Genomic DNA, 14,639 nt, shown 5'->3' on the forward strand with positions numbered 1-14,639 from the left:
CACTGCCATTCATTCCCAGCACTGGAGAGCAGGGTCAAAAGCACTCAGTGTATAGGTAGTGTATAGACACTACCTCGGTTGATAAAAGAGAATGGCCAGGAGGTAAAGAAATAATAAGATAGATTAGTAATAAAACGTCATCCACAAGAGAGAAGCTAGATTACTTATCTGTTGGGCTCTACCCAATACCTAGAAGCTACAGTAATGGAAACTAATGTGTGGTTTTATATATACAGTATATTAAGCAGCCATGTCATATTTGTCATTTGGGGCTCTTATAATGAGTAACAGAGCTGTGAGTAGTGACAGATGACCACTTAAAATTAGCAGAACTCAGCAATCCGGAGTAAGAAGAATTTATGTTGTCATTTTATATAAGAATCACTGCTCATTTTCACCAACCTTCCTGTAGAATTCTTTGGACACAGAAGAGTTGCCAGTTATTCGTAAACCCTATTCTAGCAATTTAATTAGTGTCTAGAATCTGTTTTCAACTGTTAATACATTGAGCACAAACCATTTAGACTCAAGAGGCTGCATAGCACGTATCTTTTCCAGTAGAAGAAAGTAATAATAATAATGTATGTATTTTCTGGATAATGGCTTTAAAGCTTTCAAAAACTATTTTAAAATATTCAATAAATTGTATTAAATTTGCTTGATGTGAAACAAAAAGACTGCTAGTCTTCCCTCAGGCATGGAAGCTGGGTGACTGTGGGCCAGGCACTGAGATGTTGTAGATAATATGAAGGAATATTATGCATGCCTTGAGTTGTACAAGTAAAGCTGGAATATAAATCTCATAAATAAAATTTAACAATATTTTTTGGTGCAGGTCATTTGTATAGAATTACACAAAGACAAATTAAGTACCATGTGTTAGTTAAAGGAGGCAGTTTGGCATAGTGCTTAAGGCAGCACATTAGAAATCAGGAGACTGGGAGCTCTAATCCTGCTTTAGACGTGAAGCCATCGGGGTGACCTTGAACCAGTCATTCTCTCAGCCCCAGGAAGGAGGCAATGGCAAGCCACTTTTTTAAAAAATTGCCAAGAAAACTGTAGGGAATCGTCCAGGCAATTGCTAAGGGTCACTGCTGACTCAAAGGCACAAATAAAAATAAAAAAGGGAAAAAAATAATTTAAAGGATGAATTTTCTGGATCAGTTCTGAGCTGTAGCAAAGAATGCTATTCATTACAAATGTCCTTCATAATTTGGAGAGGATTCTAAAATTCGAGGTGTTACATATAACGAGGTGGCACCATAATTCAAATTGCTGAAGTTCTATGTATATAACTGGAATGTAAAAGCTAGGACATTGCTATAAAATATTTTTCAGAGGTAACAAATAAATAATATTACTATTTTCAGTATATCTTCCTCCTTATGTAGCATATTCCTACACTTTCATTATATTGAAACTTCAGAAGCATAAAACTGGAAAGCAATGAAAAGCAATGTGCTACAAGTTGTTAAATTTTAGTTCTAAAAGCAAGACATTTAAATAAAAATTTTAAACCCCACACTTATGGAACTACAGGTTGCAAAGTCAAAAATTGTTTTCTTTTTAAACTGTACAATTCAGTCAGATACATATATTTTTGATTCCCAGAGTATTAAAAATATGTTTTTTTCACTATTGTAAAATTAAAAAGACAAACAAGTATTGGGCTCTGTTTTATTGTTGGAAAGGGAGCTTTTGCATATCCTGGTGTATATTGGACGTTAATATGACAAAAGATTATTTTCAGCTGCCCAATTAATAGTCAAAATAGTGATTTTGGTAAAGCTTGTGCTTATGATATAAATGTCAATATTATTGTAGTAAAAATTAAATGGAATTCCAATCCTTAGGAAAGTACATTAATCTAATTTAATAACAGAGATTTTGTTACATAATTTTACAAAAATTTATACCAAGAGCATATTTAGCATCCATAAAATATAAACAGTGAAATGAAAAGGAGCACATTGGGTGTCTTAAAGCTCCCAATTTTGTAATTTCTGGGTAAAAAAATTATCCCAGATTTCTCTGAAATATTTTCTTTAAAAAAAAAACAAAAAAACAAGCACAACTCTCTGTAAAATCACATAATTAGTGACGTATTCACATATACAAACAAGCTGAGTCCCACCATCCTGTGAATGCCTTAACTTGGAATGAGTTGAACACAATACATATTTGCAACACCATGCTTGATGAAAAACTAACAAACGGAGCAAATGAGTAAAAGGTTGCTTTGTTTTTAAGGCTTTGTTATCATCTGCCCAAGTCAATATCCTAGACTGTTTAAAAAGACCAAAGGCACTTTTTCTCTGTGACAAACTGTATCTACAAAATGGTATATGAATATAAAGCTAAAATATTTAGGTTTGCAGAATACACTTTACAATATAAATATAAAACAGATCAGCATGAGTCTATTATAACAATTCTTGGCAATATCTGCATATTTTCATGTACATTTACATTACATTAGCAGCAACTGCAAAATACTTAGATACAATACAAAAAGCAGCCTGGGTTTCATTTCTAATTAGAATGCCCTTCGAGTTATGTATTGAACAGTAAAACATAACTCACTTAAAAATGTAAATTGCCAGGTTGCATCCAATGATTCCCCCTTTTTCATGTTCCCACCAAAGTGGGATGAGCCAGCTACTGCTTCTGCTGTTTGTCCGCCCCTCTCCACTTTTCCATAATTGGTTATTCTGCTTTCCTCATTCTTAGTGAAATGACCAAGAAGATCCTATGGGAAAGTTCACATATTGCAATAGCCCATAAGATGATTGGGTTTGGTTTACTGCAGTGGGCGAATCATCGTGATTTGTTAAATAATAGTTTATAGCTTAGCATTCTGTAAAATCAGCCACCTATGGTTTATTAAAGGATCTATGATTTAATGTGAGCAGTGAAATGTGTATCCCACAAAACAAAAAGTAGATATATAATAGGCACGGGAGGGGAGGGGGGAGTTGGAAAAGCTGTTAGCTGACTTTTCCCCTAGCTGAGCTCAATCGGCTCAAAAATAAAAGAGGATTCATGAGTTTGTAACTTGGCAAGCCTAATTTTGCTCCATTTTAATCCAGGCCCAATAGTTTTTATTCATTATTTAATAAAATGGATTGTTTTTTCCCCTAATTGCAAATAGTACAACTACATTATTTACAAAATATTTTCAACAAATATTATTTTACAAATTAAATTTGACACCACACACTGCTTTCCATCCAATACCCCAGCCACCTACATCCACACATAAAATTGGCAAAGGAAACTTCCAGGGAACTGAACTCCATCTCTAAAGGTGCTTAAAATATTTTTCAAAGACTTTTGGTATATTGCATGTTAAGACCAGCATTTCCTTTCAAAAAGGCTTAGTTGTCCTAACGTGTAAATTGCTAAGAGCAAGCTCGCTCTCAGGTCCAAGATCAATAACTACTTTCAGTGAATTATGGATTTTAAAAACTAATGTCCATGAAGATGGATCTAAGTGGACCCCAACAAACATCAGCTACAGGGATTAGGTATCCAATCTGAAATCTTTCTACAAAGCAAAACCCAGTCTGGTTGGTAGAGATATGCTACTTAAAATTTCACCAACATTAACAATCACTTTTGAAAAGATAAACATTTAAATCGATTTCCCTAGGGTAGTGAGATGCCACACACAGCCACTAACCAATGGCAAGCCAATATAAGGAAGTTAACCTTTGACACTGCACTATGACTAGATCTGAAGAAGAGTTTACTTGCTCCTTAAATTTTAATAAAGCCAATCAGTTACATTTACATACATCTACATGCATTGTATTTAGAATATAAAGATAGGGTTCATATTCATGGGCTAAGTCATAATGTGATTTGGTTCAGGCCTAGCATAAATCTAGCAATTGTATTTATTCAATCAGTTAAGCAAACCACGGCTTTAAAAAAAATGAGATCCAAAGCGTGTCAGTTCACTAGCCACCCCTGGTTTATATCATTTGTAACTCTTTGGCAACACGGCCAATGATCCCAAACTAGGATGGCTCTTGAAAGCCAAAATTACAATCAATAGTTTGCATGGTATCATTTCAAAATAGCTTGTAAAAATTAGAATTAATCTCCGCACTGATTCATGATTTGGTAAACTGTATCTTTTTTCTAACAGAAGAGAACTGAACTGTGAAGTCCTTTGTGCTCTATGAGCATGGTTGTTTACTTGCAGATGTTTCATTACCAGACTAGATAATATTATAAGTGTGGGGTTTGCTCTCTATTTATATACAGTAGTTTGCCCTGCTAGTGTTGATGGGAATGTGGTTTTCTCCTTGGTAACGAATCGTCTGCAAGCAAAAGACCAAGCTCCCAGTGTGGTTTTTTTATGTGATTCATTGAGACCTATGTCAAAAAAGAAATGGATAATATCATAGCCCAGAGTACTACTGATATTAAGATATTTTAGCTAAAATTGTGGATTGGAGAGAGAGAAATAATTTAAAATAATGAAAATGTAACAATTATTTCTTGGTAAGATATTTTTGACTTCACTCAATTCTACAACAACTCCAGTTGGGCAAATCTGATCATTTATATGAATTTGGTGAGATGTTTCTCAATTAACATGTTAATCAAGAAAGCAGCATATTTAATTTTCGTGATTAACACAAATTTATAATAGCAAGCAAGACTGTAGCCATAAGCATCATAGTACTCTGTTCACATCGGTAGCATTAGTTATTTTGTCATTGCTTAAAGTATCCAAATCACCACTGAATACAGTACACTTTTTTCAGCAAGCAGGTTAATATGGTTATTTACATTTCTTTTAAAAAATAAACTATTTATTCAAATTTTAATGTGCAGTAAATTTTAGACAACAGAAACCTGGCAATGGTAAATCAAAGCATGTAATGTTAAGAATTAAAGGGTATCTTTTTATAAATGCTAGACAAAAGGTTAAAAGCAATTATAAAGAAAATTAGTGGATGCAAATCTCTCAACAATTGTGTGTATGTGTGTGCGCGTGCACACACGTACTAGCTTTATCTGTAACAAACCTAGAAATGGAATCCTGGACTTAGAAGAAGTTAATGTATTATCTTCCAATCCAATTTGAGTTACTATTAGTACGGAATGTTATGATTTTTGAGCTGAGCACTCTAGATGCATTGCTATGGACTATTTTTGCGCTAGACACACAGGCAATACACCCAAAAATTTTTGACGTCCCCAAAGTATTCAGGTAAGGATATTTTTGCATACAAATAATTCTATTTTTTTATCTCCCATATTAAACTTGGAAAGAAAAGTAAAATCACATGACTGCAAAATATAAGTTTCTTGAGAGATCAGAATTCTCCTGTACTGAAAGATCCTAATTGCAAGTCCTCAGAATTAAACCATATCCAAACAATTAGAAATAGACTAATGGGAACATCTTCAGAAATAACAGATAGATAGACCTCCACCTTATTTCCTCTGGAAAAAAGGGCCAGAGGAAGAAGAAGTCTCACCTCACACTTGGCCAGAAATACTTGCTAAAACCCAGCTATAAATGTAAAAAACCAACAATTTTCATCATTGTCAATGATTCTATGACTGTCAAAAGCCGGCTGTACCTGCTGTTACGCAGCTGTGAAAACATACTGTAATTTTGGCTTTTCCCTCTTTTTCCAATCATATTTCATTATTTGTTCAGTCTCCTAATTCTACAAGCTTTCAAACATTCTGTGTGAGGCAATCAAACAAAAGCACAAGCACAGTCAGTAATGCGAGACGTGTTGCTCATTTTCTTCCTGACCCGTGATGAAAAGCACCTTTTTTTCTGGGTTTTGTTCCAAATAAAATGATCTTTTACTGAATGCTACCTCTGATTAGGCGGATCCTTACTCCTGTGTGTGCTCTCTCTCTCTCTCTCTCTAATATTATATATAGGCTAGAGAGGGTAAAATTTGGATTCTTACCCAGTGGAAAATATGATGGTGGTGTATGTTATGTTTTAAAATGAGGAAGGCTTGCTTTTTTCTTTACAACCAGGGACCTCGGTAGACCTTTATTCAAGAAATATACAAATGCATCAATTTGGATGAATAGTTTTGCTATTCAGTGAACTCTTTATAAATTGTTTTTAATTGATGAAATGTGTTTTAATTGTTATAGTTTTTTTAATAGAAATTTTCACTGGATGTGAGAGAAAAAGACACTTTGGGGGATTACATTTTTCTAAACTATTTTAATCTTTCAGAAAATTGATTCATTCCTTTTTTACACTTTTCAATTCTATTTCTATCTCTATCATGACCACCACCTCCTTCCTTTCCTCCCTCCTCTCATCTCCAAATCTCCTGAGCTGTTTTGGGGGGCCTTCAGCGAAAGCTAAAACATGAAGCAGTGCCTTGAATTTGACAGACTCGTAATAGAAGTGTGATGGGTTCAATAGGACTGAATGCTTATTTTAATTTGGGGAAAAGTAGTTCATGATGAATAATGTAATAAATCTAACACGTATTCTAGAAGTTCACTTTTTTAATGCACTGACTCTCTTGGAAAGTGAATGATGGAATAAAACAAAAGAAAGCATAGGAAGCCCATTTTTGTGGTTAAGTACCTAGGATCAAGTATTAATCCATACACACAGACACACACACATATACAGACATACACAGACACACAAGAATTTCCCTTGTGTGCATTTCAAATAACATCATCATTCATTCATTCATACATACTTCTTCTTGCCTTTTACATTAGTTAAAATAACTTGGCACATTCCCCTTTATTGAACCAAAAGATGATTTCAAAATGTTCCAAGCATATTATTTTCTGCTTCTCACCTCCTTTGGAGGTCAATTTAAATGTTGTGACTTCAATGCAAAGGCAAATTATGGCACAAAAGAATGGATTATTAAATTAAAAAAAAATCAACATAAATATCACTTTGCTGTACAATTTTCACAGCCCAGGCCCATTCATTTTTATTCACATTTTTATAAGTACCCACCCCATTTTAGATCATAAAATATATATATTTAAAATCTTTGTTCATATTTAAAAAATATATTTACAGAAAAAGACAAGTCCCTTCTGTTAAAATCATGAGGAGTCTGTACAAGGAGATGGAGGAGGGGGGTAAAGGTGGAAGTAGCTCCGCTCGGTAGCTGGAGATGGTGGGCAGCTTTCCTCTGCTGACATGTACTGGCTGCGAGGAGTAGGAGGTGGAGGATAAGGATCTGAGTCTGAGTTTAAGTCGATGTAGTATTTGTTGGCTTTCCACCGGCTTGTGGTGTAGTCACTGTCACATACATCTGTGCTGCAGGGGGTAGTTGGTGGAGCAATCCCTCTGATAAGATAAGGCCTAAAATACAAAATACACATTAGTAGCATTGTAGAAAAATTCTGCTGGCTGAGAAGGGAGAGAAGTTGGAGGCTTTTCACTTCTTTTTATCTGCAGCAAATTAGCCATCAATAGACACATAGACAACATCTACATACGGTGCAAAAAAGATAATCAACACACCAAAAAGGAAACAAAAAAACACACACACCCAAACACTTCCCCAACAGCAATAAACACCCAGATGAGCATAGATTAACACCAACATTAATATTAAACTAACAATCAAGAAGTAAACACTATTTCCCAATCAAGGAACTGCCAAAGAACCTCCAAGATTCCCACCTACACTGGCAGGGCAAGCCACTAGAATATAAACTGAGAATAAACCCCACTCCTTACTAAAACTGATGATGTTACCTAGCTTGGGTAATGGAACAACCAACCCTCAGACTGGGGTCCTTGGTGCTCATGTTTTTCTGAGCAGCCTAAAAATGCATGTCCATGTTAAGTCCTATCATGAAGCCTTATTTTCCAGTTTGAAGATTCCACCAATCAAACCGTACAAAGCTGACAACTGGAGCAGTTTTATTAGAAAAAGAAAGTATTCTTTATCCAAAGCTGTTATATAAGCAAAGTAAGAAGCAGATATTTAAAGACTAAGAGTTAAAGAATCCGCCAAGTGGTTTTGAAAGCCATTACCTGTAAGACCTTGTTGTTGATGGAATGTTTGAAGAATAAAACATTTCTGTGTTATAGAGGGAGCGATCTGTAGCTGGTGAAGGTGGTGGATTCAAAATCTGTGTGAATGTAAAATGAAATAGTTTAATAATGTCCAATAGGAGCTACTTCTATCAATGAAATCATTTGAGATGCCTGAGGACAAATGAGCCTTCTGTGCTTTCTTTGGATCATAATCTGAAAGACCATACTATGAGAATCTGTTTCAAATCCAGATGTTTTTCCTAAAACAACGGGACCATTCTATTAATGTGCCACTATTTAGAGTTATATAAATAAATAAATGTTCTGCTAATTATTACATTACGGAATCAGTATACATTTTATAGTAATTTATTTCCATGAAATAACTTGGAATTGCAGGATAAGCAGGGACAGCAATTCTCCACAATGTTACAATAGTCCTTTCCAGGAGTGCTGTCAAAAGTGCATTTTCTTAAATATAAATGTTCGAGTTGGGTATATGTGAGAAATAGAACCATTCCCCAACTCCCATCAGCTATTGGCATGTTATGGCTGACTGAGAGGAAACTGAGATATTTGAGCCCAATCTAACTTCCTTAAGTTTGATTCAAATTTCATGTTTGCCTGATAGCAGCTCCTCCCTCCTCAACAATTATCTAGCTAAATGTGCTGTTCAAGAAGAACTAATAGGAACTGGAATCACAATTTGGCTTATAAATTTGCAACACTTACCTGTGGATAAAATGTGGCTTTTGTACTGGATGAACTACTAGAAGAAGCTCCAGTGACGTGGTTTCTGTCATAAAGAGGGGCACCACTGCTTCCACCCATTAGGCTCATGGAGCTAATCATGGATTTTCCACAAGAGATGCCTATATGGATAGAAGAAATAAGAATATATTTATTCAGATATAAATTCAATGAAATTTACCAAAGCAATTACTGTGGTAAAAGATGTCTATATGGACTGCAGAATCTTGGTTCTATCACAAGGCTTTAAAAAAGTGCAATCCCTTTAAATTAAATACATATCCTATAATACATACAGTTCTGCATCGTATCTATAAACAATCCTATTCAAAGCATACTACTCAGGCAGAGGATATGGCTAAAAGAATAATAACAGATCTCAAATTCTGAGCGCTGGCATTCCAAAGGAAGCAAGAATCCACTCCAAAATATTGCCCTTCATTCTATTGCCAAAGATTCTAAAATAGTAGTTTGGCCGGAGATTCAACAGCAGGAGTAATATAATGAAGATCATCATATAGCCACAGCCAGTTGTTACTTAGCATGTGGCAAAGTTAAAAGAACAAAACAAAATCTGAAGAACATTATAGGAATACAGAGAGACACTGCTGCTATTACCTGTAAAGGTCCCGTGCTGAGAACTCCCTGGAGCAATGAAATTTAAGGGGACGTGAGGGGTCCCGCTGACATACTCGTGTGGAAAAGGTCCATTAGGCCCAGCGTAACGTTGGCAAACCACACGCTGGCAAACAAAGTACATGCCTCCCATGACAAAAAGGGTAAGAATAATTCCAATCACAGGCCCAATAGCATTACTGTGAGGTCCAGAATCATTAGAGGATTTAATTTTTTCTGTAAAAAGAAAAAGGAAATTAGAATTCTATCTCTTCCCTTTTAACAGCCCTATAAATGTTAGTATAAAAATAGCAAAGGGCCTTTTTGGCACAGGCTTCCAGTTATTAACAACATAACCCAGACATGACGGGTGGAATTTACATTCTAAGTAATTTTTTCACTTATGTGAGTTATCAATAGGTTCAGTTATCATCTTTGATGTTGGAGATTCTGGCTGAAAAGGTTCTCCTCTATAGAATGTAATTCTGTTGGAACAATTCCAAGTTTGTCCCCAAAGTTTATATCTATCAATATCCCACTATTGCAAATCGTGTGCAGATTGGTACTTCCAATTCTAGATGACTTTGGTTATCCCTTATGTGCAAAGACTCCGCAATTACTGTGGGTGCTTTATTTTTCTGTACAAGTGGCTAAAGCAACTAATTTTTAAAATTATTAACATCAAAAGAAGTTTTAACAATGTGTGCAGTGCCAAAAGGGTAGCATTTGTTGAGAATAGCAATAGCAATAGGAATAGCAGTTAGACTTATATACCGCTTCATAGGGCTTTCAGCCCTCTCTAAGCGGTTTACAGAGTCAGCATATTGCCCCCAACAACAATCCGGGTCCTGAGAAGGATCAGCAAATGAGAGTACGAAGGACAGGAGCCTATTAGAAATAATATTTGTTTCAAAGTTTGTAGAAATAAATACTAAAAGTTTACTTCCATCTCCACCTCCTGCATAAAATAACTTTTTTCCTGTCACCTCGCATCAGCTGGTATAGTAAACCAGATATTGCCTTCCTTTTATCATCTTTTTACAATTCACAGTAAATGAAGGCTTTCAGTAAACTTACTAGCAAGACACATACACATACTTTTGCACTGAAACACTGCAAAGGAAGAAAGTTATGGAATCCTCAACTGTATCACCTTTCCTGGTTTGAGAGTGACACCTTCCCACTCTCACAATGTCTGCCTTAGTAACCTTTCTCAACTAGCAGAGTCCACAAGTGTCATCTTTGATTATAATCGAACTATAACACGTTGATAAGGGTCTCCTCAAACCTGGAACCAATCTAACATCACTTAGGAGCCTCCAAGCTTTAATGTATTGAAGGGGGCATTCAAATAGAACCAATATTTCATGCATCTTCTCTTCATAACTTCAGTAGTTCTTTTCAGTGTTTAAAAGGCTGTTCGATGCTTACTACATTTTATTTATATGCAAATTCCATTAGGGAGGATTTGATGGTGGCTGGATCATGGTAACTTGTGGTTTTCCCATATTAATTTGGCCCAAGGAATACATAGTCTAAATTATTTTTGGTCTTCTTTTTTGACCATCGGATGATGGGACTTGTAATCCAATGCATCTAGAAGGCACCAAATTGGGGAAGGGTAGACTAGTTTGCAATCTGTAGCATTTTATTACAAGAACCCTTGTGGCTCTTTTCTGTATAAGATTATCTCTATTGCAACCTAGTTATCAATGACAATCATTCTAATGAAAAATAGCCAGTTCAATTCCTTTTACAAAATTCTGGACGTTATCGGAGGGTTGCTATCTCTAAGTATTTTTCCCTCAACCCCAACAAATACAGAGGTGCTAGGACTGAAAATACAGAATTATTATCAAACCATCCACAGTCAGAAAATGGCATTTATGGTTAGCATAAACGATGCAGGGATTAAAGCCAATCTGAACAGCCACCAAAGGCCCAGGGGGACAAGACAGAATTGCATCTGCTTTGGCCTTTTGATAATAGCTTTATTTTTCACAGGATGTGGATTTGGCTACATCTGAAGAAAGAAAAATGACAGCTTTCTGAAAACTGCAAAGCACCATTGAACAGTACTTCGTTTCAAGGACAGAAGTATTAAGCCTCAGCAATAGTAAATAACTATATTTGCTTTTCTAGACTCGGAAAATAAACAGTGATCCCTGGATCCAAACTTGCCTTTATGAACTGATAGCTTCCAGTGATGCTGGGCTGAAAAGCTTCAGAATTTCCTAGTTGTTGGTTAAATTGGCTGGGAATTCGGGGAATGTTAGCCCAACACATATTGTGTAAAGATAGTTAACAATAGGAGGCCTTTTACAATACCAACTTACCAGTAAAAAGTGTCTTGTCACAGAAAAGTTCATCAGAACCATCAATGCAGTCTGGAAAGGAGTCACACTGCTGTTTTTTGAGAATACACTGGCCATTGGCACATTGAAAGTGATTCTGGAGACAAATAGCTGTGAGGGGGCGGGTAGGATGGGAGAGAATCATCAAACAATTTTTAATACTGTCAAGATAAATCAACCAAACCTAAACTAAATAATAAACACATCACTTTCTTCAAGAAAGCAGTTGTTTTATAAGCCTCCAAGAACCACAAATAAACATTATACTCGGTCCTCTTGAAATCAAGCATCTGGCAGAAAACATAAATGCAAACCACTCACAGTCTTCTGTTAAGCGCCAAAGATATGGGAGGATGAACTATCATAGTGTCAATCTAGAGTTTACTCTAATCCCTTAAAAAAGGGAAGGACCTTTGTGGCTTGAGGACACAATTTAAAAAATGTAGGGGTGGGGGGAAAGGAATAGAAGGCTATGAAGAATGTGACAAGGATGGCCTGGCATCATTTAGGAGTGCCTAAGCAGAATGTTTTATTCTACTTTTGGAATGGGTGTTTTATATAACAAGAATATGAAAATAAAACTCAATAATGAATTATTGCTATAGGCAGTGACTTTGATTAATTAATTCATTACATTTGCTTTATTTATATGCTGCTTTTTTCTGGAAGGCTCTGGATGGCTAATAATAACTTCACTGAACAAGAAATCTCCTTAACAACAGCAACAAAAACCCACTTGATTTATTAACCATTCACCATAAAGCAAATGATCAAAAATATACATTCAAGAAAATGTACAGGACAATTCAAAATCTATGCCTGCGCTTGTGGGGGAGAGAAAACAGCCATAATTGCTCTCCTGAAAATCAGGAGGGAAGGCATGCCAAAGTCTGGAAGATTTGATAGAAAATGCTGGCTTCTGGGGTCTCATCCAGCAGCATTCTTATACAGGACAGGATCTGGAGGCCTAAACCTTATTTGATCTTAATGGACATCAAATCAATGTGGGAAAAGACAGGCCTCAGAGAATCTGGTCTTGAATCATGTAGGGCCAGAATCTTGGAATTGCATCCAGATGCCAACCAGCAACCAACACAAGTCCTAAAACCGTCGAACCATCCAAGAATACTGGGATGTATCCATCACTGTCTAGGACTCTGCATTTTGTATCATTTATAGCTTCCAAATGCTTTCCGAAGGCAGCCCTATGTAAAGTGATTGTAAGTAGGAGCCCCACAATAAAGATCGCAACTGGAGCATGAGATATAATTAAACAAAAGCCTTCTTGGTCACAGCTGCTAGCCCCCAAGTTGCAAACCATATCTGAATGGGGGAATGCAACTCCATTCAGAGTGAACATCATTTGACCTTGAAAATCAAAACTAATTTGTCTTGGAGGGGGTCATTTTAAGACTGTCCCTTCTCATACAGGCCCTGACAGCTTCCCTTCTACCACCTCTCCTGTTTGACTAGGCTGAGATCTATAGGTGTATATGTATAAGCATAGTTCCGTTTGCTTCCCTCATTGCTGAATCTAACAACGTGCATGTGTTGAACATAAGGAGGAGCCGAGGTGGCGCAGTGGTTAGGGTGCAGTACTGCAGGCCACTTCAGTTGACTGTTATCTGCAGTTCAGTGGTTCAAATCTCACCGGCTCAAGGTTGACTGAGCCTTCCATCCTTCCGAGGTGGGTGAAATGAGGACCCAGACTGTGGGGGAAATTTGCTGACTCAATTTGCTAAAAATCTGTAAACCGCTTAGAGAGGGCTGAAAGCCCTATGAAGCAGTATATAAGTCTAATAAAATAAATAAATAAATAAATAAGATAAAATATACAGCTCTTACTTTCACAATAAGATTCATCAGATTTGTCTTGGCAATCAACTTCTCCATTACATCTCAAATGTGCATCGATGCACTGTCCCTTCTCACATTGGAACTGGGTTGCTGAGCAGATGGGACAGTTTTCTTCATCACTCTGATCGTCACATTCGGAAAAGCCATCACAACGCCATGCCATGGGAATGCAATCAATCTCCCCAGTTGCACACGTGAACTGATCCGGGGAACAGGTTGGTGGCTCTAAAAGGAATTTTTTAAGAACTGCAGGAAACTCTTCAAAATATTAAATAATTTACAACAAAGAATGCACTGTTTTATCTTTGTAAAGCCCCGTGGTGCTATTTAGCTGGTTTTATCCGGTTCGAGTGAACCGATAGAGACGGCGGCGGGAGGCTCCGCCCACCAGCCCGGACGTAATCACATCCTGTTTTTGGTGCTCTGGCATGCGTGGAAGGTTCTCACATTTGCGAACTGGTAGCAAAAGTAAGTACATATTTCACCCATCGTAAAGCCCTTGTACTATATCCTGAGATGTTGAAAGAGTTTACTCTATTTCCCTTCTACACCTCTTGAAAAAAGTTTTTTTCCTGGCAACACAATGGTGAGAGTTTCTGCTCTTGTACTTCTATATGCCTAAATCCAGGACGTTGTTCGATCTCTTATAAGGCCCTCTTAGATCCCTTGATTTTTAAGGCTTGAGTTGAAAATTCACAATAGGTAAACCAGATCTGAGACAATGCATTTTTCCCCATGAAGAATTACACTTGTACACAAGGAACAACTGGTTTATTGAATGCAGTGAGTCACTTGGATCACTATTCTTTAAAAAACTCACAATGAATTCCCATCCCACCCCCACATATTTTTTTGGCGTCTTTATAGGTACAATCTACCATAAAATATCAGGCTCAGTATTTTGGCCCTGAATAGAGTGACTGCAGAGAGACTACATAAGTATGCCTGTGATGGTTGACAAATCTGATATACTGAAGATTTCAAATTAGGATGCTAGGAGAAAAGACAAGGATAAATATAAAATTACTGTATTAGGAATG

At 36.5% G+C, this 14,639-nt stretch overlaps 1 protein-coding gene across 1 annotated transcript in view; it reads right to left on the minus strand.

Annotated features, from left to right (window-relative positions):
* Positions 1-4,643: 4,643 nt before the first annotated feature.
* Positions 4,644-14,639, minus strand: part of LRP5 (LDL receptor related protein 5) — a 116,439-nt gene continuing 106,443 nt past the window's right edge. The window contains exons 18-23 of the mRNA XM_014054430.2: positions 13,588-13,824; positions 11,725-11,853; positions 9,392-9,625; positions 8,756-8,895; positions 8,021-8,118; positions 4,644-7,339 (exon numbers count right to left, since the gene is read on the minus strand). Coding sequence (XP_013909905.2) covers positions 7,078-7,339; positions 8,021-8,118; positions 8,756-8,895; positions 9,392-9,625; positions 11,725-11,853; positions 13,588-13,824 — 1,100 coding nt within the window. The 3' untranslated portion in view covers positions 4,644-7,077. The remainder of the gene's footprint in view (positions 7,340-8,020; positions 8,119-8,755; positions 8,896-9,391; positions 9,626-11,724; positions 11,854-13,587; positions 13,825-14,639) is intronic.

The sequence above is a fragment of the Thamnophis sirtalis genome, unplaced genomic scaffold, assembly GCF_051295495.1.
Source record: "Thamnophis sirtalis isolate CommonGarterSnake01/CBP01778 unplaced genomic scaffold, rThaSir2_p1.2 scaffold_1, whole genome shotgun sequence".
Classification (NCBI taxonomy): domain Eukaryota; kingdom Metazoa; phylum Chordata; class Lepidosauria; order Squamata; family Natricidae; genus Thamnophis; species Thamnophis sirtalis.